Here is a 26,124-nt window from a genome sequence, read left to right as displayed (position 1 = left end):
AGGTGACTCGTGTTCTTGTTGCTGTTTTTTTGCCATTGTGCGTCGTGCAGTGTGACTTACATGCATAGACACACGTGTAGTGGCAGGTAATGACAGTGCGTCACAAGGCGGAGGTGAGCTGCTGAAGGTGATCTGGTGGCCCTGACCTCTGACCCTTTATCTCAGCGCAGCACTATGGCTGGGCCGCTCTCTGGTTCCTGAGGAGACTGACAGCTCTGTGGAGATGCTGATGCTTCACAGCTGAATGGGACATTGAGGATGTTTGGCGTTTTGAATGGCACGTTTCCCCCCTCCGGTCTCCGTGGTGACTGCCCTGCCAAACATTTTCCAGTGTCCGTTGTTAATGTCAGCAGCCAACACAGCTGGGCTTTAGCAACACTGTGAGACTCTGTGTGAGGAACTCTACCTTTTCATGTTAGGTGGTAAACATTTTTATTGATTTTTTATTTTTTTTTATGATTATTATTTAATGCAAATCTTCTGCAGCAAACATGTTATGATAAATGATGACAGCTCCATTGTCCCCACTGTATCATCATCTTATCCCCATAATCTGACCAGGTGCCAACTGACCCTCCTCCTAATCTGCACTAAACCCAGAGAGAGCTGACTCAGCAACTTGGTGGGTGTGTGTGTTTGTGTGTCAGTTTGAGGTGTGCACTGTTGGTGTGTAGGAAGAGGAGGAGCTCCTCTTCAGCTGCTCTCACCAGATAAGTCTCCGTTCAACCGCTCAGACCAGCAGCCAAGATACCAGAGCCCTCCGCAGTTAGCAGTTAAAACCTCGTCCTCCACAGGTGCCATTCAGATATTTTGCAGGATGTAAGAATGTGGCTGAGCTGCAGGGGAGACACTTAGTCAGCCCCTGATCCCCCCCGCCCTCCCTCGGCCTCTCTCCTCGGCCTCTCTCCTCGCTCCCTCATGCGTGCCAGACTCTGGCCGGCCGCCCTGTCTCATTGTGAGAGCCGGCCTGCTGGTTTTGGCAGTGGTGATGACATCGAGATGGACCAAAAAATAAAATACAAAGCTCTTTCCTCCCTGTTTCCACTCCTCCTCTTCATCTTCTTCCACCTCCTGTCTGCATCACTGTCCTGCTGGGACAGACAGAGCCTGTTCTGTCCATCCCGCCGAGACCTCAGCCCTCCGAGATATAAAGTCCGTTCTCCTCATCGGCGGCTTTTCTCACACTTATTCAATACGAGAGGACAAAGATGAGGTTTCAAGAGGAAGTGTGTGAAAAAAGCACACTCTTTTATATCAGTTGTAACTCAATCTGTTTTCTTCGCCTTTCCCAGGGAGCATTTTAAAGGCCCAGTCCTTTATTTTGAAGGGTTGTTATCCGTCAGAAGATAAATCTGTGTTTTTAGGAACCAAAAACCTTCTCAGTGTAGTTTTACATCTCGTCTCTCAGGCTTCTCTCTGGAGCTCTATGACCAACAGGTTGCATTACTTTCATTATTGGTCATGCCTTTAGAACGTGTGGGCCTTTAAACTCATACAGGCTTAGCTCCCTCCTGAGGTAAAGAACAACTTTTTGTTTTCTAAATGTTTAAACTCACCTCCTTCTCCCCGTCCGGACAGATAACCATAGAGAGGGAGAGCAACCTGGATGTCACAGCCCCGAAACACGGAAAGATCGACCCCAACAACGCCCCTCATGTTGGGGGAAACCAGTGGGCAGGAGGCACAGGTGAGCAGAGCTCCAAATGCTGATGTGAGTCTGTGTCGAGGTGACTGATGGAGTGGTGTGCTCCTCCTTGTCCCTAACAAGATGTTTCTCTGCAGGCGGCAGAGACACGGCGGGCCTGGGGGGGAAAGGGGGGCCCTACCGTCTAGATGCAGGACACAAGGTCTACCAGGTCTCCCAGGCCGAGAAGGACGCAGTGCCTGAAGACGTCCGCAGGGCGGCCCGCGAAATGGCTGAAAAGGCCTTCAAAGAGAGGTGGGTGAAAGGCAGCTGGGCGAGTCGGGGGGGGGGGGGCCTAACCCCTAAAGGTCAAAAACCCAAGTCCAAACTGAGTCTGATCCAGAGACAACAAGCTTTCTGGAGGTGTAAAGATGTTTAAGACTGACAGTCTTTTTCCGCCTTGGAAACCAACCAGAGAGAGAGAGAGTGTGTGTTTGTGTGTTCATGTTCGTGTTTGTGTTTGTGTGTGTGTTCGTGTTCGTTCAGGGATGGGGGATTTTGTTATGGCCGTTTGCTGTGTTTCCTGATCAGGGAGCTGTCCAGGTACGCTGCTCCATCCTGGACAAACAACCACCAGCTGGATGATAGATCCACTGTGGGCAGTGTGTCACAGACACACACTCACCTCGGTGTGTAGCGCTGAGAGGACGCCCCTTTCACCAGCTCCACCATGAAGGCCGTCTCTGTTCGTGCTCACTTCAATCAGAGTCGTTCTCTTCACCCCCCCCGGACCCCCCCAGTCCCCTCATACACTGGCTGCTTTCACACCAACAGGACAACCTCTCTGGCTGTCCTAATCTGCTCCTCTCTTCATCTTCTCTGTCTTAACCCATGTCACCCCAGCTGCTTGAAATTTCTTCATTGACACCCCCTCACCCGACCCTCCCCACCCCCAGTCTCCGCCTCTCTCCATTCCTGTCTATCAGATTTGAACCAAGCCCAGGCAAAATCTTGTAGCTACACGCTGATACTCTGCTTCCAAGTATATGTCACGTATTTGACTGTTCTTTAACACCTACAGGTGATCACACACACACGCACATGCACGCACACACACACACACACACACGCACGCACATATATCAGAGGCCAGTTCTGTCAGGCTTTTTTCCATCCTTCATGTGTGTCTGCAGTCCTTTGTTGATGTAGCTTTAGGTTAAGCATCAATCTTTCCATAAAGCCCTGAGTACCTAACACACACACACACACACACACACACACACACACACACACACACACACACACACACACACACACACACACAAGCAAAAACAAGCTGAGGTATGTCCACACTCACGTGAGCCTCTTTCCCCTCAGACACACACTTCTCGTCACTGGTTTGTTTCCTCGACTGTCTACAGATCAGGAAATCTTTTTTGTGATAGTGAGAAAAATGTAAAGCATTTAAGCTCATTCTCGTATATTAAACATGACATACTGCAGTATCCAAGATATTATTGTTGGTGTCACTAATTGCTTTTTAGGCTACACACTATAAATGATGTTTTCCAAATGTAAAGGAATTGTTTAGTTTGGACACAACTGAAATCCCGGCTCAGCCTCACTATCTGCCCAAATACCCCAGCCTGATTTTCCTGTTCATGGAGTTCAGCTCTGGTCGACGCACAAAATAAAAACAAAACTCCATCATCTGTGGATTCAAAGGTTTCATTGTTAAGTGCTGGCCGTGTTTTATAATCACAAGACACAGAAATACAAAGCTAGAAGCTCATAGCAGTTTTGTTCACCAGTAATTACCATGGTAATCATGGCGGGGGGCGGCCATGACCTGGGAGAGGGAACTCATCCGGGGGCCGGTGGGCTGAAAGCTGCTGTTTGTACTTTGTGTTCAGTTGTTAGGAGTGTCGCTGTAACTCCTTGTTTTTGTGGTTGTTTTGTGTGTTTTCAGTTTTCTGTCTCCACCTCCAGCCAAAACAGACTCTCACTCCCTCCCTCTCTCTCTCTGTTTATGTCAATGGTCAGGAATTTAAAGGAAATAGCTCCGGCCGCTGGTCAGAGTGTCTGCTGACCACACACACACACACACACACACACACACACAGGAATGTGTGCGGAGAAGCCACTCTGTCGTGTGTGTTAACATACAGCGACAAACAGAGTCTGCAGGTCCAGAATAACTGGACTTTGATGTGTGTACAGTCAGTTACTGAAGCTACTAATTACATCATAAATTTGATAACTTATTTGTTTGTATCTGTTTTTAGAGCCATTAGGTCTTAAGTCCTGACACCCAGCTGTCAGTGAGGAGGCTCTCACAGTCCAAAGACAGGCAGCACCCGTCTGAACAGAATTTTCCATGTGTATTAATCTGCTGTCCTTTGTTCCAGGCCCCTACGGCTTTGCACAAGATCGTTGGGATTATATAATGAAAGGATGGATGGAAAAACTAAGAACAGGTCATTTACAGCCCTCTAAAATAAAAATAAACTCTTCCTGAATCTTTTCATATGTGTTGCAGGCTGTTTAGAGTGTGAGTCTCCGACAGATTTCCAAATAAACATGTTTACATATGAGCAGTTTCAGAAGAGAACGCAGAAGGAAATGGTGTGGAAAGGCCATTATGTTTCCACAAATAACCAAGTTAACAGAACAATGAGAAATACGCTTCCACTCCATCCGTCTCTACCACCGAGTACAAGAAGGTCCATAACCCTAAACGTAGTCAGAGTGTTTTCACTTTTGGTGTTGTGTGTGTGTGTTGTTTTGTTGATTGTCTCCTGGCTCTGACTGATCTACATGTGCGATTTTTAAATCCAGACTCCAGATCGTCGGTGCTGACAGAGTTCTGTGGAGACGTCATGCTCAGTGACTGTGACAGCGTGTGATATAATTAGAGTCAACGGTTGATGCCGGCATGAAACCACACACACACACACACACACACACACACACACACTCAGCTTGTTGTTTCTCCTCCCTCCTTCAGTCTCTTTATCTCTGTGGTCTCGCTCTGGTTGTCACCAAAAGTATCAAACACCTGGCAGAGATACTGAAGAACCTGCAGCTGGTGGGACTGACCTGATAAATTCTGCTCGGGTTGAGTTGGGGGGGGGGGCAGGGTGGTAACAGCCCACCTGTCTCGTCATGGCCTCAGGTGGTCCCCGTTTTAACAAGGCCGACCTCAGTGTCAGTGTTTCTGCAGGTGTCCTCAGCTCGTGGAAACATGACTCTGCCTCAAAAGTTTCAGGCCACAGACACAGACAGGAAGTCTGGGGCAGCTTCAATTCCCGCCAAAACAAAATGCACTCATTGTTCTGCTCCACTCACTCCGATAGCTCGGTGGTTAAACGTTTCAGTGGAATATTGGAACAGCCCTGAGACATTAAGGACTGCGGTTGGATGAGAAAATCCTGTTTATGCCGAAGAAAAGAGCAGAACCTGGAAGAGATCATCTGTTTGAGATGTTTCATCTAATCTGCTCTGTTTTCACAGTGAACAGTTGATGCCGGTTAATCTGTTTGTCCCCCCGTCTGTCCGACTGAAATGGGCACTTTGTCTAAAACTGATGAGGTGAAGTCATCCTCTTCCTGTCTCCTTCCATCTCAGGCTGAAGGAGATCGACATGAGCGAATACGACGCCGCCACCTACGAGCGATTCTCCACCGCCGTCAGGAGGCAGGTCCAGTCTCTGAGGATCATCCTGGACAGTTTACAGGTCAGCAAGAACCCCCCCCACACACACACACACCTCAGAGCTGTCATCAGGGAGCTGCGGGACAATGGTTGACCCCATAACATGTGATGCTCGGGGCAGGAAGGAGAGGGCGCTGTCCCCCAGGAGCTCTCTGATTGGTTAGATGAACAAAGCGCCGCAGCATTGGGAGTGGTGGCTACAAACACAGGAAGTGATATTGTCTCCATTTCATTATTTTGGCTTTAACTTCCCTCCCTGTGGTGATTACAGAGCAACAACTCTCAGCCTTGCTCTATTATTCTCCGGCTCCAGGTGTGAAGTTCTATTTGTATATGCAGGGCGGTGTTTGTGTGTGTTTGTGTTTTTGATCCAGGTGTTTGCAGCCTTGTCAGCGCCACCTTTGAGGGAGAACGTTGGTTATTGTTTGTTTGTTTTCGTAGCCTCTGGGCCTTTTCACGCTGTAAAGACGATGGAGATTATACCAATCCCAGCAGGCGTGTTATTTTATCATACCTGAGGAGTGATTTAAGGCGCGCACACACACACACACACACACCTAGCTGGCAAGTTTATAGTCAAGCCTCATCAATTTCTGAGCCGTGAAACGGAGTAGTGACTTGTTCTGTTTTCAAACTGAATGTGTGTGATCATTTTTATTTCTGATCTGTCAAATTTCCTTTCAATTTAAAAACCTCAATGCTGAGCTGCAATAATAATAATGCAATTATTTTCCTTACAGATTAATCTGCAGTTTCCTAAAGCCAGATGTGATGATGCCATGTTGCTTCATTGTCACGTTAAACACACAAAGGCAGCTCATCCTCAGGATGACTCTTTTCATTCTTTTGTCCATCCTCTACCTCTGATCTGTTTCCGGGTCATGGGGGGTTCTGGAGCCAACCCCAGCTCACTGTGGGTGAGGGGCGGGGTCAGCCTGGACGGACCAACAACCACTCAGACCTACGGACAGTTTAGAGTCACCAATGAAGCCAAACAGGACGTCTGTGGAGGCCCCGGGGGCCCAAACAGGACCTTCACTAACCACTCTGACTCCGTGCTGCCCTGAAGTGCCCTAATATTTAAAGATTCATGCCCAGAATTAGACAGAATGTTTTAAGTGGTGGTAATTTTAAACATGGCTAACATACAGTACAAATCCGATTGTATTGAATCTATGGGAAAATGTCCCTACTGATTGTAGACTGATGGGTGGCGTCATGGAGGGTCTGGTTACTGAACACCATTTCTTTGTGTGTGTTGTGTTGACCTCACACACCCGTCTGTCTGTCTGTCTGTCGTTGCACATGTCATTGTTTACCTGTGACGTCACTAGCGCCGGCTGGATTTGTGCGCCTTTGTGTGTCTCAGCTCACGCTGGGTGAGGGCGGGTTGTGTTCTTTCTTTACTCAGACATTGCTGCTTCATCCTCAGAGAGCAAATTGACGACCGGAGAAAGTGATGTTGTTCTTTCTCTATGACCCCCCCCACCCCCCTCTTCCTCGCCTCACCATCCTCCCACCCTCCTCCTTTGTTCAGTGGGTGTGTGTGGGAGGAAACGTGGTCGTTGGGGTTGACAAATGTGTGTGTTTGCAGTTGGCTGTGAGCGACTTTCAGTCTGCTCGTACTGTAAATCTTCCTTGTTGTCTGAAACATGTCAACTTCTGGATTTCTCTTTTCCCGTGAACGCCCCACCAAGATGAAATCATCTTCCCTGGACGGATGTTAAATGTGCTTATTTATTCGGTTGACTGGTGCATGACTTTGTGTGTGTGTGTGTGTGTGTGTTTCAGGCGAAAGGGAAGGAGCGACAGTGGCTGAAGAACCAGGCTCTGGGAGAACTGGATGATGCTAAAATCATCGATGGACTGGCTGGAGAGAAGGCCATTTATAAACGCAGAGGGGAGCACGACCCAGAGGTAGGTGTGTGTGTGTGTGTGTGTGTGTGTGTGTGTCTCTCTCTCTCTCTCTGCTTCCATGTATTCAAACCCAGCTGAAACTTTGCCACCCCTCCAAACACACACTCCAAGAATCACACACATAATTTTGACCTTTATCTGTCAGATGCTACATTCCAGCGGTGTGTGTGAGATTATTATTACACCCTGTTTCAACTCAGGCTCACACTCACTCCAGTCGTTTCTCCTGTACACACACTCACACACAGACACACACAAGGCTCTGAGATTGTTCCCACACTAATCATACAAACACACACTAACCATAATACGCATACCGTGTTTTTCTATGCTTGCAAGCTCCGAGTGTTGCATATTTTTGGTCTGGCCTGAAGGTCTGTGCTGAAATAATTGCACCCAGTTTTGAAATACAGCCTTTAGTTTGACTGTTATTTTAAGTGAGCTACACTAAATTTAACACAATCCTCTCCAGAGTCAGTGTCGTCTTTAATTCAGACATCAGCTCCTGCTGATTTTGACTGAAAATGTCTTCTTTGTGTGCGTCCCTCGCTGTGTGTGTTCACAGCCGGGCAGTCCTCAGCAGAAGCCCAAACGTCTGCGGGTTTTGGCCGACGTGTCGGGCAGCATGTACCGCTTCAACGGTGTGGACAGCAGGCTGGAGCGCTCCATGGAGGCGGTGTGTATGGTCATGGAGGCTCTGGAGAGCTACGAGGACAAGTTCAAGGTGAGAGCGAGCGACACGTAGCAGAACCACCGACCTGATCAGGTGATGGTTGTGTGTCCAAACTTCAGTATGTTAATAAGCTGTAATAACGCCTGTAACCACTGATCTTCCTTTTTCTTATGGAGGTCTCAGGGTTTGGGGGTTTTTGCTCCTCATGTGACAGATTATTTGATTTTTGACATCCACAGTTTTGTTCTAGCTTCACTTGCACACAAAGTCCAGGTTCAGGTTCAGGTTCATTCTGGTCTGGACTGCAGGACAGATAGAGAGGGGGAAGGGCCAGGGGAGAGTGTCAAAGGGAGACAGACTTCCTGGCCCCTCAGGGGTAAGAAAACCAGATACTAATCACATATCCAGTGTCACACACACATACTTCAGATGTCATAATACAATTGTATTTATTTTAATCATATTTCTATTTTAACCAAAGTCCTGGGACTGTTAATGCCAAACAGTCTGATCTGCAAACATCATATTTGAAAAATGTTATTTTGAACCCAGCAACAGTGACGTGGCTGGTCACATGTCTCTGACAGCCCCCCCGCAGTGACCCATAAGTGTGACTTACATAAGCCAGCTGTGATGGATGGTGTTAACGTACCATAGCGGCACCTGTCACGACTCTGCGTCTCCTCGAAAGTTGGAGTTGTGTAACCATTAAAATGTGTTTGTGCGGCCTCTCAGATCGGTTTCCTCTCCCTCCTCTTTGCAGTACGACATCGTTGGCCACTCGGGCGACGGCTACGACATCGAGCTGGTCCGAGCTGACAAAGTCCCCAAGAACAACAAGCAGAGACTCAAAGTCCTCAAGGTGAAGACTCATTGTGTTTTTAATTTGGACGAGCTGATATAATAATTAAGCATTATTTATTTATTTATTTATTTATTGGCCTTTTTAATTTTACCCTCACCCTGCAGACCATGCACGCCCACGCTCAGTTCTGTATGAGCGGTGACTACACCCTGGAGGGCACGGCGGCCAGCATCAAGGAGCTGGCACAGGAGGAGGCCGACGAGCACTTCGTGGTGGTGCTCAGCGACGCCAACCTGGAGCGCTACGGCATCCGGCCCGAGCGCTTCGCCCAGGTCCTGACCTCGGACCCGCAGGTCAACGCCTTCGCCATCTTCATTGGGTCTCTTGGCGATCAGGCCGAAAGGTAAAGATGGAGTTGGGGAGGGGGGCTGAAGGGGAATATGAAGAGCTCCAGTTGATCTGGATTGGAGCTGAACCCGCAAAGACCAATAAAGAACGAGACTTCAAAATTAAATAGAACAGTGGCTGAGGCCGACTCATGTCACGTCCTCTGCAGAAAGCTCCTTCCTCCTACTGGAGCTCCTGGCCCTCTGTGCTGAGGCTCACAGGCCTCGCACGAACCTTCGTGGTTAGAAGGCAGCTGTAAGATTAAAGGCCTTTCAGAACGACAATGACCTGTTTTGCTCTCCGCTCATGACTGAAGAGTAAAGAAGCTCAGAGAGTGACACATGAAAGGAGCTGAAAGGAATTACTCTTTAACTCCAGACGTTGATGTCAGGGAGAAATAAACTCCAGTCAGAATGTGGAAAAGAGGAGGGAGCATAATAAATTCATATGTCATGGAGGCATTCATGAACGGGAACATGGAATGGGAGGACACTGGGAACAAGGTCTAAAGGGGGATGTTAAAGGTCCACGTGCTCGCTCTCATACAGCTCATACTGTTATGTTCTGGAGACGTCTCGGTCCAGTTCGCACAGCAGACCAGCTGCTCCGTGTCTCCTTTTAATTTTCAGGAAATAATTCTTTTCTGTTTTTAAAGTTCAGTCTGCAGTTTGTCTCCAAACTTCTTCTTCTTTGTTTGTTTCAGGCTCCAAAAGACCCTTCCAGCAGGGAGATCCTTCGTTGCCATGGATACGAAGCACATCCCCCAAATACTGCAGCAGATCTTCACATCCACAATGCTGTCCAGTGCCTGAGGCTGACCCACACACAGACACACACAGACGACTCTCACTCGCTCCTTATCATCGGTTCATCTCGTGTTCTGGCCCAGCAGCTGATCACGACGTGTCCGTAACTTTAACCTACTTTCTGCCTTAAAGAGTGTCTGAGCGGTGTCTGGCCCTGGGGCGGTGGGGCAGCAGGTTGTGTTTGTTGTCAAACAGAGAACCTGCCTGCGTGCGTTAGCGTGACAGTGAATGTTTTGCTGCCTTGTTGTGTCAGTAACAGGCCAGAGTCCTGGGTCCTGGAGTCTCAGACCCGTGTGGGGATCAAATTCAGCCCAACCTGTTGTTGTCTTTGTGCTGACGCACACAGCTCTGTCCTGTTTTGAAGGGGGGGGGGTCATGAACTTGAGATAGCCTGGCTTTTTTTGGACTTCCTGCTCTTTTACTGTCACACAGAGAAAACGCACAGGAAGTTGAAACACTAGCTCGCCACCTGACCGACACTCGGAGGTGGCGAGGGGGCAACAGCTCGGCTCCTCTGGAATGCTGCGACTGTAACAGGGATTTTCCCTCCTGACTGCACACGCTCTTTAAAGGCAGCCGCCATTGCACAACCGCCTGTCTGTGTGTGTGTGTGTGTGTGTGTGTGTGTGTGTGTGTGTGTGTGTGTGTGTGTGTGTCACATCTCCTGCTCCTCTTCCTCTCTCAAACACAAACACCCCTGTCGCTACACAACAAAAGGCTAATTAGCAGCATGATCTATGAGTGAATGTGTCATTGTGCGTTCTGTGTGTCCTCGGATGTTGACTGCACACTGACGTGCGTGTGTGTGTATGATATGAGTAACACTTTTAATTGTACGGCTCTTGTGTTTCACAAACAGATTTCTGAAAGTCTGCTTCATAGTTTTTTAAATATTTGGAGTTTAGCTTCATTTCTCAGATGTTTCCAGTGTGATTAAAAAAGGGAGCTGAAGACGCTGTCAGTTTCTATAGTTACCACTTGTTATAGTTGAGTTTTAAGACAAAAATGGGAAATTGTTTCTACAAGATGTAAAACGTGAGTCTCTTTATTTCTGTGGGAATATTTCACATTTCATCATTAATTTTTTGTTGTGGAAGCTTAAATACGACGACCTGAAGCTTTGTGACAGTCAACAAACCAGTCAGCTGCTAAATATGGGGCATGTAAATTGGATCATTAACATCATTTGTGTGTCACTATTTGATTAAATGTCAGCCAGAAGCCTTTCTGCTCAGTCCGGCTGGGCTGATTGGATCAATGATTATAATCAGTTTGTATTGATCCCTCATCATTTTAATTCTTCTGTCCTCTCTGACCTCTCGAACGAGGAAACGTGACTCCTGTTGATGCAAAACTTTGTGAGTTTGTCAACATCTCGAGAATTTTAGGATTAATATTATTTTAAAATGTATTTCATCTCCTGTAATTGTACATTGTTGTGACATAAACTAACCAGAATGTACAAAATTTAAATAAATGATCTGAAGTTTGTTTGCTTTAGCTTTTCTATCGATGTGTGCTTCAAAATGAAAGACTGGGGAAGTTAAAGTGGACTTAACTCTAATGTGGTTATAAGCAGAACATTTTAAATTTCATTCCTCGTTATCTGTTTATGTAACGGCCTCCAAATACAAATTCATTATTATCTGCTGGTAAATGTCACACAGGGCCTAAATGTGTATACAGTGTTCTTCGATCTTTAAACCCTGCAGTGTGTTATGGTTGTGTTATTGTGTTGTTGGAAGTTCCTGGTTCTTAGAAAGCGAAGGATTTCTTAGAACCGCAGTCCGCTCGGCTTCCCTCTCTTTTCCTCCGTGGTCACTTTTTCCATGTGTTGTAATGATCCCTTCCCTCGACCACAATCACCCAGAGTCCCCTCCTTCCTCTGACCAGCCAACACAACACAACACAACACAAACTACACAACCCTGCATGAGTGAAATTCCAAACGGTCCATATTATGTCTGTGAACTGACCAGAGTCCAAAGCTGCTGCACCAGCTGCTGATCATCTGTGAATCTGATCTTTTTCCTCTGAGATTTTCTGCTGCCAGTTTTTTTCCCCCCCTTTTTAATTCCAAAAAATTACAGAGCCATTGATGATATCAACCAGCACTGAGAGCTCAGAATTAACAATGAAAGGGACAAATTTAGACATGTTCACAGACACACACCTGACCTTCTCCACACGGAGATAAGGCCTGGACTCAGACATGAGTCGGTGTTTGGTGAACACAACGATGAGTCAGAATGTGTGAGGTCTTTTTGGCCACTTGAGGTTGATGTCATCAGATTTGAGTCTGGAGTTTGTTTGACCACGCAGATAACAAACGCACAAAAGCACACACACGTGAATAACTGTAACATTGATCCCACAGAGTGTGTCTACACTGATCTGTCAGGAGTTGTGTGTTCACTTGGTGATTGTTGTCAGTCTGTTATAAATGCGTTCACAGTCCAGGAATGTTACATCCTATGGCATATTTCCCTTAATGATGTGGTCAGCAGTGGGCGGGGGTGTGTGTGTGTCTGAATTGTGGCTTCATGACTATGTGCGTTGCCTCACATGTGTGTGTCTGTTTGTATTTTCAGTTGATGAGCAACGTTGTGATTCAGGAAACTCAAACAGGCTCGAGCTGAAGATACAACACACACACAAAGAAAAGCATCACCAAAGTTGCATTTGAAGGTAACTACAAACACAAACACAAGGGCAGTGTTGGCCCGAGGTTGTGTAGACACACACCTGGCAGGCGTCCCAGAGCTTTGTGGCAGATTCATTAGGCAATAATAACAGGCTGGAGTCAATAGTGCCGGCTAATCACCATGTGGTTTGTGTGTCTGTGTGTGTGTAGCAGCGACTGTCAGTCCCTCTCTGAGTCTGCGGAGAGAAAATTTGTGTGGCTGAAAAGGAGGACTGAAAGTGATCCCTTGTGGGCCTGGCAGACAACCACACCTTGGCTTGGACCCGCACAGATACACACGGACACACACTGACACACACACAGTGACCTAGTTCTAATTGAGCTGCGGTGCTGACAGACTGAAGACAGAGCGGCGAAACACCTGACACACAGAAATGCTGATCTGCTGATGAACGGGCGGCAGGTCGGGTGATGAAACACAAACTGCTGTAAAGAGAGAGATTACAAGACAGCGTTTCATCACATCGCACAACTTACACCTAAAAAAAAAAAAACATAAATCCAGACCTCCAACAACTCTGAATTTTAAAGTCAGCCTGGTCCAGCTCAGATGTTCTGTTAAATCCTGCACCAAACCTGGACCTTGGTGGATGTAGTCTAAAGAGACTCTTGGGTAGTCAATATGGGAAGAACCAATTAGATTTCCCGGGCTCACTGTTTGGACGGGAAGAATCAGCATCTGCTCATTGTGCCTCACTTTGTTGGAGCTGTTGAGGTTCTGCAGTGGGTGGGAAACTAAACCAGCCGCTCGCTGTTTGTACAGATTTTTATTTGGGCATCTTCTGGCAGCAGAGTGGCGGAAACATGTGCTGAAAGAGGAGGAACGCCAGAGTCTGATGAAGAAGGACCTGAACCTGAAGATCCATCAAGTCCGTCCGCTCATCCGTTTCCTGTCACCTATCAGGGTCTAAATGGGAGCAGGCTGAGGACGGTAGCCCAGATGGACAAACCCAGAGGACCCTGTACCTTCACCCTCACTGAAGAACCAAAGGCCGACCCGTCAGGTCCCGATCACAGAACCTCCCTCTGTGTTCCCGCCTGTTGTCGTCAGCCAGTTAACGTTTCAGCAGATTAACACTTCGAGCCGCTCTGGAAAAGTCATTCTGTCAGCCGACACCGCGGTCTGGCTGCTGAATAACTCAGGTGAATGAATCAGCAACGATAAGAGCCAGACGGCTGCAGTTAATGTGTGTGTTTCATATCTGGAGGGAACTTCCCACCTGATTCCCACCACAGACCGTCCGTCCGTTACGACTTCTGTTCTTCCACTAAACCACAACACCAAAAGGCCATTTTATTTTTCACACTCTCGCTTCCCAGTCAGATGGTGTGATGAGTCCGTCATCACAATGCGGTCAGCTCTCTCGGCCGTTACTAGGATGTGTCATCCTTGACAACTGCTAAACAATATTTTGTTTATGTGACTGTAGAGTTGTTATTTTTTATTATTCTCTGTTTCTACTCAAACTCACTGAAGAGCACAGAGAAAATGTGGCTTCAGTCACCAACGCTGAAACTCGTGTGTCTAATTTGAGGGTTTGCTGCATTTTTGGAGTGTGTGTGCGACACTTCCAGCACTGTGCGTGTCTGTATGTGTGTCTTTTCCCACTTGTTGATTTATGGGACAGGCAGGGAGACTTCCCCTCTGAATGGGCCAAGTATTCACTGGGGGGGTGAGCCTGGAGATTTTCTTTGCTGGCGTTGTCGTTTTTTCTCCATCACTGCTGTTGAACCAGAGTCAGATCGACTCCGTTCTTATAATTTAAATTAGTGAGGAAATCTGTTCAGTGTAATCTGTAAAAAGGGGGAGTGTTGAAGTTGTGTAACGTTACAAAACTCAAATAATCGGCTGCAGTTCAAGTGGCTCAGTCACAGCAGGAGCAGCTGATTTGGTTATTTATTCGCAGAAAATTTTGTGTGGTGGAAAATCTCCACAGAGCTTAATGATCGACTTTCCCAACTTTTCCACCTGCCCTCAAATGCAACATGAATTTGAAGCCTTGACCTTTCACACTTTTACATCCGCAGCAGTTTTTTACAGCAGCTGCTGCAGACGACCTCAGATTATTCTGTGCTGCGTTTTAACCAGCTCAGTGTCGTTTAATTCATCTCTCAGACTTCATCTGGGAACAACAGGTCAGGCAGCCAATCAGGAGAGAGGATCTGGACCAATCAGATTGGAGGATAGGAGCCTCTGTTTTATTGACCTGACTGATAAACCTGTTGCCATGGCTACAGGCCACGACTGACAGCACAAAGTTATGATTGTTGTCATCGTTGTGTGGAAGTGAGTGTGTGTGTGCCGCAGATGTGGTCTTGATTTGTTCAGCAGGTTTCCGCGTCGTCTTCTCTCATTCTTTCCTTCCTGCCTCCTTTTTTTTTCTCCACCACGTCAGACTCAGCTGCACCTTAAACTATGTCTCTCTCTCTCTCTCTCTCTGTCTCTCTGTCTCTCTCTCACTCTCTTTGTCTCTCTCTCTCTCTCTCTGTCTCTCTCTCTCTCTCTCTCACTCTGTCTCTCTCTCTCTCTCTCTCTCACTCTGTCTCTCTGTCTCTCTCTGTCTCTCTCTCTGTCTCTCTGTCTCTCTGTCTCTCTCTCTCTCTCTCTCTCTCTCTGTCTCACTCTCTTTGTCTCTGTCTGTCTCTCTCTCTCTCTCTCTCTCTCTCTCTGTCTCACTCTCTTTGTCTCTGTCTCTCTCTCTCTCTGTCTCTCTGTCTCTGTCTCTCTGTCTCTCTGTCTCTCTGTCTCTCTCTCTCTCTCTCTCTCACTCTGTTTCTCTGTCTCTCTCTGTCTCTCTGTCTCTCTGTCTCTCTCTCTCTCTCTCTGTCTCTCTGTCTCTCTGTCTCTCTGTCTCTCTCTCTCTCTCTCTCTCTCTCTCTCTCTCTCTCTCTCTATCTGTCTCACTCTCTTTGTCTCTGTCTCTCTGTCTCTCTGTCTCTGTCTCTCTGTCTCTGTCTCTCTCTCTCTCTCTCTCTGTCTCTCTGTCTCTCTGTCTCTGTCTCTCTGTCTCTCTCTCTCTCTCTCTCTCTCTCTCTCTCTCTCTCTCTCTCTCTCTCTCTCTCTCGGCTGCACTCCAGTTACTGTCAGAGATAAAAATTTGTCTCCTTTCTGAGTTGATGCCACGATAAAAGACACATGTGCCTTTTCTTTGTGTGTCTCTAATTGTGTTTGTGCGTACATTCACACCTCCTCCAAATCCACACGCACATTCCTTCAGGCCAGACACTGAGTCAGAGCTGTTCTGGATGATGTTTTCTCCCTTCATTCATTTCCCCTCCTCTAATAATAATTATTTGGCGGCCTTGTGGACAAACGCTGGAGTAACACTAACATGGTCATGCTCAAAGAAGCAGGAAAGAAAAGATCGCTGACGGATCTCATTAGAGCCGCCGAGTGTCTGAGGCCTGATGAGCCTAATCACCCCGACCGGCAGGAAATTCCTTCGCCTGCCTCTTATGGATGCCAGTTGTCTCCCCAGGACGAGGTGATCGCGCCACAGACTCACACATGTTGTGCGTTTTGTCAGGAAATTGACGAGGACAGTCTGCAGGAAATTCCACCGGTGCTGCTGCATGCATTGGTTCTGCTTTTCCAAAATAAAGTCTCAGCATTTTTAAATGATGCTCTCATTCAGAGGAACAAAGATGGATTAGGGGGCGGGGCTACTGTGTGATTGGCACATTTCTTCTGGTCTCAAAGAAGTCAAGATGGCCGAAGGGCAGATCACAAACTGGAGGCTTCAAATCTTTTAAAAGTTCTAATTTCAAAAAGCGATTGTTGAAGGTCTGACAGCTTCTGCTTTGGTTTCACTGTTCGTGATGAAGATGTGAAACGTGCAGCGTCTTGTTGCGTCTCCTTCTGATCTCAGTTGAAGGGCGTCAACGTTCTGTAGATTTGAATTTCTCATTTTGCAGGATTCAGATCATCAAATCCATTTTTGGGACCAAATGAATGATCTTATAGGACACACACACACACACACACGAGGCTGTTTCACTGATGCCCTGAGGGCTCCTCTGAAGATGACCCCCCCAACCTCTTCAGGTTTAGGTGCAGTTTAGGATAAAAAGGGAGCGTTTGCCCCTGAGGGGGGGCAGCTGGGGCAGTAACTCTGCAGATAGAGTGATGAGGCTGACCTCACCGCTGTCAGTCACATCAGGCTTCAGTTCATAAACTTTGACTGTTAGGAAGCTTTTGATTGGCCATTTTCAGCGACTCACTTTGTTCCATTGATCCCATCGGGTCGTACAAAATAATGGGAACACTTGTCAGAAACAACACAGCCTTAATGACAGGCCACTGTCTCTAAACCTTGACCCACCTTTCTAACCTGGCCAAGGGGCAGGTAGCATGCGAGGGGGGGGGCGTCACCAACGGGGTAGAGATGAGTGTTAAAAGGAAAACACACTCTCTTTAGAAAAGGCCTGAGGTGATGCAGACGAGGTCTGACAGACAATAGACGAGCAGACGACACTGATAAGAGTGTGGGGGGGCCTTAATGAGGGGGGAGGGTGGGGGGAGGGTGAGGGGAGAGGAGAAAGCTCTAAATTACTAACATTCGTGATGCATACGAGACGATCAGATGATTGTGTTCGGATTCATTTCATATTTTTCTGTGCTCACTTATCACACTTGCTGCTTTTTGTGCTTTTTTATGCCACCAAAGATTCTCTGTATCTTCTCATGTCAGTGAAGTGAATTTAATCCCCGTTGACTATAACAAGTCCAAGTCCAGATCCAGTTTACAACTTCCAGGACTTAAAGGCTCTGCAGCAGATTCCAGAGCTGGAGAGGAGTCCAGACCTCCGGAGTCGCACACGTGTCCCTTTATCATCACATCATCATTTATTGCATTAACCACACTCATCACTTTTTCATGTTTATGTCAGAAACCTTCATGGTTGATGCTCAGAGACAAAATGAGCGCAGCCACCATATTTTCCTTCTCACTTCCGTCTACAGTGAGTCATCTGCTGAACTCTGACTCACTCAGCTGCGCCGGTCACTCGGCCACGTAGACGTCGGGCGTGATTCATATCTGGTTTTGATCTGTCACGTTCTGGCTTTAAGAGCTTTCTCCTGCACATGTTTCTCTTCCCACTGATCAGCTGTCCAACACTGCGCAGAGGCCCAGACGCTTTATTACAGATGTTGTGTTGTTAGAGCGGCCAATCGAGGCAGCTGTGTCTGGACACCGTCGTGGGACGGAGCAGCCGCCATCATGGCCACGTAGAAAAAAACCTGCGACGCTGCTCAAACTGACAAAAAGAATCAGTTGTCCTCCCACTGAGGTCCTTCCTTCATGTGCGACGTGATTGGCCCCTTTTTTTCTGAAGCATATTTAATAATCACTCAACAGCAGCTCAACCCCCCCGATCTGAAAGAGGAACATCCGACTGATGAACTGTTACACAATTTTTGTTCTCTTCTGTTCGTCCAGTTTTTTTTTGTTTTTTTTTATGTCAGCGTCCACATTTATCTTATTTCTTAGATACAAAACCTCTCAGGAAGTCACATGACCCATTTTCTCATCTTTCCGGGTGAAGTCCATTCAGCATCAGGAGCGTCAGCAGCAGTAAATTCAGCGCTCTGTCAGCGTCAGCACACCCACACATTGTTAAGTCCTCTGACAGCAGTGTGTGTGTGTGTGTGTGTGGGAAGCTCCAGAAAGTCGACTGGCTTGATCTCTTGTGGAGGGTCAAGGTGAAGCGGCTGCTTCAGGCCACAGATCAGTCAGAGTGATAGTGAGGATGGATGGTGGACTGATTCTGGACTCTGTCACGGTCCTGGACCTCGGTCAGAGTTCAGGCTGCTGTCTGTGAATGTGGTCAGCATCGTGTGATTAACTCCTCAAAATCCAACTTAAAGGTCCAAGTTTGTCTTTTACTCTCAGGCTTCACTCACTCATCAGAGGAAAGGATCTGAGCGTCTGTCTCAGGTGACATCACAAAGTTCAGGAAGTCCTGACAGCTGGCTTTGAGGTTCAGTGAGTGAATCCAGACTGGATCAATACAGAACCTGGACCAGATGGAGGTCCACCTTTAGGGGGAAGTCAGAGCGCCAAACTCACCTTCTGCTGGGACATCTGGACACCAGTGATGTGAAGACGTGTTGGAAAGCTGAACCTGACATTTGGCTCCATGTCTTTCTGTGTGTTTGTGATGTGGACGCACATCTGTGTGTGTCTACCCGGCCAATTCATCGAGCGACCGCTATGGTGGCCCTGAGGGGCCTCCTGTAGCGGACTGACACATGAGGGGGGGCCAAGATCTGGTCTGAGGGTCCAGCCTGTCCTGGCTGGAGTCCTTCGCTTTCCATCCGTCACGGTGTTGTGCTGCCGGACTCCAACGTTCCCACACTTCCATCATGACGCAGTCCGCCTGCCAACACCAACTCTTCCACCGAGCTGCCGCCTGGTGCCAAAAAGATGCCCGCCAGAGGGGGAGGCGGTTGTTTTGGAAGAAAGGTCACCCCCCCCCTCCTCCCTCTGTCCTCAGGGGATCATGTGTTGTGTCAACATGGCGTCTCAGATCAGTGCCAGCTGCCCGACTGGAGGGGGGGCAGAAACCCTCCCAAACACTGGCCCCATGGTGCAGAAGGGGGCAGATAGGTGGACCCGCCTCCTTCTGCCAACTGTGGTGAAGAAACAACACGAAGACTGAACCTCCGCCAGCTTCCTGCCATCAGATTAGTGCCCTGGCACCCGGCGACTGTGCCGACCGGAGCTACAGCTGAGAACGAACACGAGGCCTCGTGAGACGGTCAGCGGCCGAAAGGAGGGGGGCTGAGCCTAATCTTTTAGAACATGGCGTCTTTTGCACTGATTCTTTTTTCCATCTTTCAAATAATCAAACTTTATGTGTGACACTTAAACTGAACAGAACAGAGCAGGACTGCACCTGCTGCACTGCCAACACACAACTCACAGTCCGTGACCTTTGACCCCTCTGGTGGTCAGCAGACAGAGGGGGGGGGCCTTCCTCTGACATAAGACAACTTCAGCTACACCTGCTGCCGGGCCAGGAAGGGGTCACACCCCCGTCTCCCTCCACCTCTGCAAATAGAACCATGTTGCTACAGAAGTTACATAAGTGGCTGCTTTGTTGAGTGGTTGATAAACGAGCACAGAAGGTAACAGACACGTTACATCTATTTCAGTGTGTGTGTATTCGTGCTTGTGTGATCGTGTTGTTTCATGCGTGAGTTTACATTCTCGGCAGGAAGGGCATGTCCAGCCTCTTCCTGAATTTTCCTGCCGTCTATTTTGGTCCCTCTCTTTCTCCGCTTTGTCCACATGCCGTGAAAATAAGCAATCATTAAATTGGCAGTTTGATTGAGGTTTGGTTGGCGGCCCCAGCGTGACGACAGGAGGGAGATCAGAGCGGAGGGCTCCTGCTGCTGTTGCTGGGTTGATAAAGTGGTGGTGGAGCCAGCTGTCCTTCATTCACAGATCCACTGAGGCTGCTTTAAAGGTCCCCTATAGTCCAGCTGTAGCTGTAACATTGTGATGTCATAACAAAGCAGGTAACGCCTCAAAGCTGGCCTTTTAGCACCTGCCATCCAACCTTCATTACCTGAGAAGGATCACTCAGTCAACAGTCAGCCAATCAGAAGACAGGATCGGACCCTGTTTTTGGTCCTGAAAACCACAAATATATCTTCTGATGGAGATGAACCCTTCAAAATAAAAGCCATTAGCTTTATTGATTTGGATTCATACTGAACTGAATGTTTGTTTGTTCACTGAAGCAGCCTGATCGACAGAAATGAAGAAATAAAGAGAGTAGACAAGTTACTAAAAGAACAATTCATATTTTAATATTGTCTCTGGCAGGCATTGGCTGTATTAAATACACACGCTGCTTTCCAGTTTCGTTTTTTTTTTCCAAGTGGATTGAAGTCTTCAGTTCACATTTAAACATGTAACCAACGAGCGTCAAACCTGAATCAGACTTTCCTGTTAATTCCAAAGCAAATAGAATTATTTACAGAAGATACAAAAATATATTTAACCAAAAAAAAAAAAAAAAAGAGAGAGAGATGGATAAATTTACAATAAGAAGCTCTATAAAATTACAAATATATCTCTATTATAAAAAGGCATTTTTAAATACTCTTCCAGCTCCAGTTCTGGCTGAGGGAGTGTGGTTTGTTCCAGTGACTCTTTAGGATGATCCATGTTGTCATTCCTCACGTTTAATGGAGTCCACAACAACCTGGGGGGGGGCGATGGTGGCTGACTGTTTGTGTCCTCAATTTCCCTGCAAAGCTAATTTTGACCCTTGTTGCAATCCTTGCAGGCTGGAGTCAGTAGAGCGCTGCCAGATTAACTTGAGCGCGTTGGCCAGACCTGATGCCGCGGTGGAGCCGAGCGGTCCAGCTGTAACCTGTGTGTGTGTGGGGGGCTTATTCAGGGGGAGTCCAGGCGTCCACTCCCTCCCTCTCTCATGGCTGCACTCCAAGATGACTGTGTCACATGCCTAAGGACAGACAGAGACAGGCAGACCTGATTAGACCTGGACTCCCTGGCTCCCGGGTCGCCGGTTCTATTCTCAGCGCGGCAGACGTTCAGTTGCACAGCCGGGCCGTCGTAAACACCGGAGGCCCTAATAAACATTCTAAACAGATACTAGGACAGAGCGGCGGCCAGGCTGACCGTCCAGCTCCTCTGCAGGGACGCCTGCGAGCCGTGAAAGACGCATTCAGTGGCCTGAACACAGAACAGAGCCGGCGGAGCAGAAAAAACAAGAAAAAACCAACAAACATGGAAATAAGGGAAGTGCTGTGACTCCCACTGCGCTCTCATTCCATTCCTGACATTTCCAGTCGGAACCTCCGCTCCGTTTTGCACCAGCACACATTCCTCCTGCTCTGATGCAAGTTCCAACACCCACAAGCCTCCGTCGCACAGACGAGGTCCAACACACATGAAGTGTTTGTCTACACTACCCACAATGCCTGGCTTCTCAGGTTACACATACATGTTGTGTGTCTCTGATGTGCTAAATCTACTCCTGCAGAGGGATAAAGGGGAGATGGAGGGAATAGAGACCCCAATCTGGACGTTGGAAGAAGCACTTTTTGTTTTTTTGGACTAAAAAGCGATAAGCTGCCTCTCTCTCCAGTTTAACCTCCGAGGCCTCGCGGTTCTCGGCCTTCACATCCCTGACACGTCATTGTTTCCCACAAAACCCAGACCGGAGGGACTATTCCCGCCTCGCTCTCCGTCAGCGGTTGTTAACAAAGCGTGCCTGCTAATCCTGAGTCTTGGGCGACGCCAGTTCATCACAGGTTCTGACAGCTAGGTTGGATTAGCACTTACTCTCTAATGTCCTGTCAAGGTCGGCGATGAAGTCCTCCAGTTCCTTCGTGTCGCCCAGTTTGGCTACAACAGGAGGGGGGGGGGGTCAGAGTCAAGGTGTGTTTCAGGGTTAGACAGAGAAAGTCAGAAGTGTGTGTTTGAGGGTGAGGCTCACGTTTTGGTGACATAAGAGGGGGGGGGCTGGTGGGTGGGGGGAGTGCAGTGGGCGAGTTCAGTCGCTCGTCGCTGAAGCTGAAGCTGTTTCTGTTGAGAGACTCTGCACCTGTCGGAGAGAGAGAGACAGAAGGAGGACAAAGTGCAGACAGATTAGATCAGTGTGTGTTGGGGGGGCGCTCCACAGATCTGATCGGTGTCAGTGGGGCAGGTTCAGGCTGTAATCGATGCCCTCCCCTCCAATGACACCTTTCCTCCGCCCAGCTTCGCTCTGCTTCACCTGCAGAGAAAATGTGACTAACTCAGCAGCTAAACCTCAACTTTGTTAATCAGTGACAGCAGAAAGAACAGCCAGGACGGTGATTTTTTCCCCTCATGCAGGTTTATATTTCCAGACAGGGGGAGAAAGTGTTCATGGGGGGTCGGGGGTCAGGGGTCAACTCAGTTCACATTGACTTCAGCCTTAACAGGTCAAAGCTAAAAAGGAAGAAGAAAAAATTTTGTCGCCTGGAAAAAATAAGGAGAAGTATCCGGATGAATTCATAAAAGTGATTTACAAAAATTATTTAAAGGGTGTGTGTGTGTGTGTGTGTGTGTGTGTGTGTGTGTGTGTGTGTGTGTGTGTGTGTGTGTGTGTGTGGCACTTGGAGCTGTCCATTTCTATCTCTCTCCTCAACAGAACTCAGATGTCAACCACTAACTAACTCTCCCCCCTCTGACCTCGGCCACTCCCCCCTGTGGACACACAGCGTGAGACAGGAGGCGCCACACACAACGGGAAACCACCCAGGACAGACACACACACACACACACACACTCAGGCTTGGACCTGACACCCTCTAATTTCTCAGTTTTCATCTCTCTCTTGGTGACGGCGGTTCAGCCTCCTCTCCCTCCCTCACACTTTTCAGTCTTGGCCATTTATCTGAGCCGTCGACAGTCCGTCCATCCATCACGCCGCAGCACAAAAGGTCGACAGGCTGCTCTTCAGTCAGCCGCCATGGCGAGGACGGAGCTGACGCAGGAATCCGATCCCCAGACTCAGGTCCCAACACCTGCCCCAGACCTCTTTAGATCTGGACTCTGAGGGCCGGTTGGCTCTGTGGAGCCGGTCTCCTCAGAAATCCCAGCTCACCCACCGTTGTTTGCCTCTGAGGGCCTCAAACCTCCCGTCCGGGGGCCCTCGCTGCCTCGGGGGGGGGGGCGGCCCTGCAGCTTGTAGGGGGAGCTGGATCTTTTAAAGCTCTGTACTGTAAGCGTAATAAGCGTAATGAATGCCAGCAACGTTTTAGAGTGGTAGCCATAATATGGGGGCAGGTGTGCCAAAATATGCAGCGGCAGCTTAATCTGACCCAAAATCTCATTCTTCTCGCTCTTTATCTGACTGCGAGCTCCCAGACAGGCATGTGCAACAGTTCTCCTGATGGAGAGCCTGATAAGTTACCGCAGAGCAGGATCAGGTTCCTAAATATCACATCTGATTCTCCCCCTCCATCTCTGACCTTTAGAGCTGCAGCTGAGCTGGACAATCAGAATATTCATCATTCCTGCTCCAAAGAATGAGCAGAACTGGATCAGATAAAGACAGAAGCTCCTGATGAGCTCCTGATGAGCTTCAGATCAGCTTCAGTTCGGCTTCAGATCGGCTTCAGATCGGCTTCAGATCGGCTTCAGATCTGTTCCTGATCAGCTTCAGATCAGCTTCAGATCTGTTCCTGATCAGCTCCTGATGAGCTTCAGATCAGCTTCAGTTCGGCTTCAGATCGGCTTCAGATCTGTTCCTGATCAGCTTCAGATCGGCTTCAGATCTGTTCCTGATCAGCTTCAGATCAGCTTCAGTTCGGCTTCAGATCGGCTTCAGATCTGTTCCTGATCAGCTTCAGATCGCCTTCAGATCAGCTTCAGTTCTGTTCCTGATCAGCTTCAGTTCTGTTCCTGATCAGCTTCAGATCTGTTCCTGATCAGCTCCTGATCAGCTCCTGATCGACCCAAACATGTCAGAGGAACTTTTCTTTGGTTGTTCTGCTTTGACACAGTTTCAGGAAGGTTCCCTGTTTTTTTTCTGGAGTCACATGTGGCTGGATCTGACTGATGGAGCCTGGACCCCCCCCCCCCCCCACCAACACCACCCTGAGGAGGATCTTACTCTCTGAGTCGCTGATGCCGCTGTCGCTGACGCTCGCGCTGCTCCTCCTCTTCATCGTCTTCAGGTGCTCTTCGTACCGGAAGTGACGTTTCTCCACCGGCGACGTGAAATCCTCGATCACGGCGTCGAACTCGCAAAGGGCGTCGGTCAGGTCCTCCTCATGGACGAGCTTAGCTGCCACGCGCACACACACACACACACATTAATTTTTATTTCTAGGAGTCAGCAGAGCTTGTGGATATTAAATCAGCAGCTGGATCACTCACCGTGAGCTTTAAGTTTTGGGGACTTCATCATTCCGGACTCAGTGTGTGTGTCTGTAGGTCCGGCTCGGTCCTCCTGCAGGTCTGGATCTGAACCCGCCTCAGTCCGGGAGTTTTTAAAGGAGCCGGCTCCCCCGATGTGGGCGGGGCCACAGAGAGGAGGAGTGTGTGTGTGAGAGAGAGACCAATAAAGCTGAAGCTGCAGTGTGTTTGTAAACAAGCTGTGTGTGTGTGTGTGTGTGTGAGAGAACCAGGCCTCCCTGTGATTGACAGGTGACGTCACATGGGCTGGTGGCGGTGTTTCAGAGGGCAGGTGATCATTTACAGGTGAATGTTAACTATTAAAATCTAAAGTCACATGTGGTTTATATGAATCCAGTCAGAGTCTCAGAGGCCTCGCAGCTCACCTGGACCGGGGAGGATCCAGTTTCTCTGTTTCCATTTTTATTGGCTCACTCACAAAAGAATCAGCCAAATGTGGGACCTTTAACATTCAACCTGCTGAGTTCATCAGTCAGCTTTTTTCCCATGATGCCTTCAGGGACTCCCGGGTTTGAAGAAAAAAAAACACTGAAAGTCGATTTAGTTTTATTCTCTCTGTTTGCAGGTGATGATGGTCCGAGGAGAACCTCAGTCTGAAGATGTTTGGATCCACAGGTCTGATCCTGAGCAGGACGTGAGGTCGCAGCGCCACCTGGTGGTTTAACATCACAGTTCCATCTGAGGTTTGAAAACAGGAGCATCACTGTTTGTTCACAAGTCATCTGCTGCTTTCCGGCCTGTTAAGTCATATCTAAGAAATTCAAAGCACTTCCTGTATTATTATCCCTCCTTTTTCTTTATCCAGGGTTCCAATTACTCAGTGGACCTATTTTACGGTGTGCACCACGACTTGCCAACCATGTGCACATGCACATATCGATGTCCAAGTGCTGCCAATATGTTCTGCTGATGCCATCTTTTTTTAGGTTTTTATGGCCAAGTTACAAAGGGTGACGTTACAGAAGCAGCTGCCGGTCGCCATAGTTACCTTCATCTCAGGTACGAGTGCGTGAGGCGTGCACCTGATGCCTAAAATGGTCATTACTGGATTTAGTCAAGTTACTCTGGGCTGCTACACCTTCCAAACAGTAAGTGACTGGTTACTGTTTGGAAGGTGCCTACAATAAGAATAAAGTCACTAAATGATCACCATGCAGCCACAGCAGTGAGCCTGAAGGGACCTGAGATGTGCTTTCAAAGCTGTAAAGCTTTTTGTCTAATGATGTTTTCAAAAATCCATGAAGAAGAGCATCGACAGTACAAAACAATAAAAAATCCCTTTCATTGTCATCGTTATTATTATTATGAGGTGGAGTTGTTGCTGAAGTCTTTTTTAGCTTCAATCAGAGGTCATTTTCATTCACCCCTCTGAGAATCCCACTGTCTCTCCTTCTCCTTCAGCTGGTTCTCATCCGGACTGCCAAAGTCCTGGAAAGCCACTGGTCCAACAAAGGGATCTGGATTGGTCTTCACAGACTTTCACACCTCCAGCGTCTGATTTGACAGCAGGCAGCAGATGGATAAACAGGCCGTGTGTTTGCAGCTGCTGCTAAATGACGGGCAGAGG

At 48.1% G+C, this 26,124-nt stretch overlaps 2 protein-coding genes across 4 annotated transcripts in view; one reads left to right on the top strand and one right to left on the bottom strand.

The window, feature by feature from the left end:
* Positions 1 to 11,417, top strand: part of vwa8 (von Willebrand factor A domain containing 8) — a 46,125-nt gene extending 34,708 nt beyond the window's left edge. For both annotated transcript variants that reach the window (XM_029530235.1, XM_029530234.1), the window contains exons 38-45: positions 1,579 to 1,687; positions 1,783 to 1,939; positions 5,252 to 5,360; positions 7,130 to 7,255; positions 7,821 to 7,979; positions 8,692 to 8,790; positions 8,898 to 9,136; positions 9,824 to 11,417. In XM_029530235.1, the coding sequence (XP_029386095.1) occupies positions 1,579 to 1,687; positions 1,783 to 1,939; positions 5,252 to 5,360; positions 7,130 to 7,255; positions 7,821 to 7,979; positions 8,692 to 8,790; positions 8,898 to 9,136; positions 9,824 to 9,932 (1,107 nt within the window). In that variant the 3' untranslated portion in view covers positions 9,933 to 11,417. The remainder of the gene's footprint in view (positions 1 to 1,578; positions 1,688 to 1,782; positions 1,940 to 5,251; positions 5,361 to 7,129; positions 7,256 to 7,820; positions 7,980 to 8,691; positions 8,791 to 8,897; positions 9,137 to 9,823) is intronic.
* Positions 11,418 to 20,427: 9,010 nt separating this feature from the next.
* Positions 20,428 to 24,642, bottom strand: rgcc (regulator of cell cycle). 2 transcript variants are annotated; one of them, XM_029530392.1, is made up of 5 exons: positions 24,519 to 24,642; positions 24,253 to 24,426; positions 22,108 to 22,215; positions 21,954 to 22,016; positions 20,428 to 21,111 (listed from the first exon to the last, which is right to left on the bottom strand). In XM_029530392.1, the coding sequence occupies exons 1-5, from the start codon at positions 24,547 to 24,549 to the stop codon at positions 21,104 to 21,106; spliced, it is 384 nt and encodes a 127-aa protein (XP_029386252.1). In that variant the 5' UTR covers positions 24,550 to 24,642; the 3' UTR covers positions 20,428 to 21,103. The 2 variants fall into 2 exon arrangements, with proteins under 2 accessions (XP_029386252.1, XP_029386251.1); XM_029530391.1 differs by lacking the exon at positions 20,428 to 21,111 and having other exon boundaries at positions 21,943 to 22,016.
* Between the last annotated feature and the right edge of the window lie 1,482 nt (positions 24,643 to 26,124).

This window comes from Echeneis naucrates, chromosome 21 (assembly GCF_900963305.1).
Source record: "Echeneis naucrates chromosome 21, fEcheNa1.1, whole genome shotgun sequence".
NCBI lineage: Eukaryota > Metazoa > Chordata > Actinopteri > Carangiformes > Echeneidae > Echeneis > Echeneis naucrates.
This window is presented reverse-complemented; position numbering and strand designations above follow the sequence as displayed.

Bases quoted from the DNA above. Each gene is read 5' to 3' on its own strand.
- rgcc (XM_029530391.1), bottom strand. From the start codon at position 24,549: ATGATGAAGTCCCCAAAACTTAAAGCTCACG. The intron at 24,427-24,518 runs GTGAGTGATCCA...TGCGCGTGGCAG, and splicing joins CCCAAAACTTAAAGCTCACG to CTAAGCTCGTCCATGAGGAG. The intron at 22,216-24,252 runs GTAAGATCCTCC...TCTCTCCGACAG, and splicing joins CGGCATCAGCGACTCAGAGA to GTGCAGAGTCTCTCAACAGA.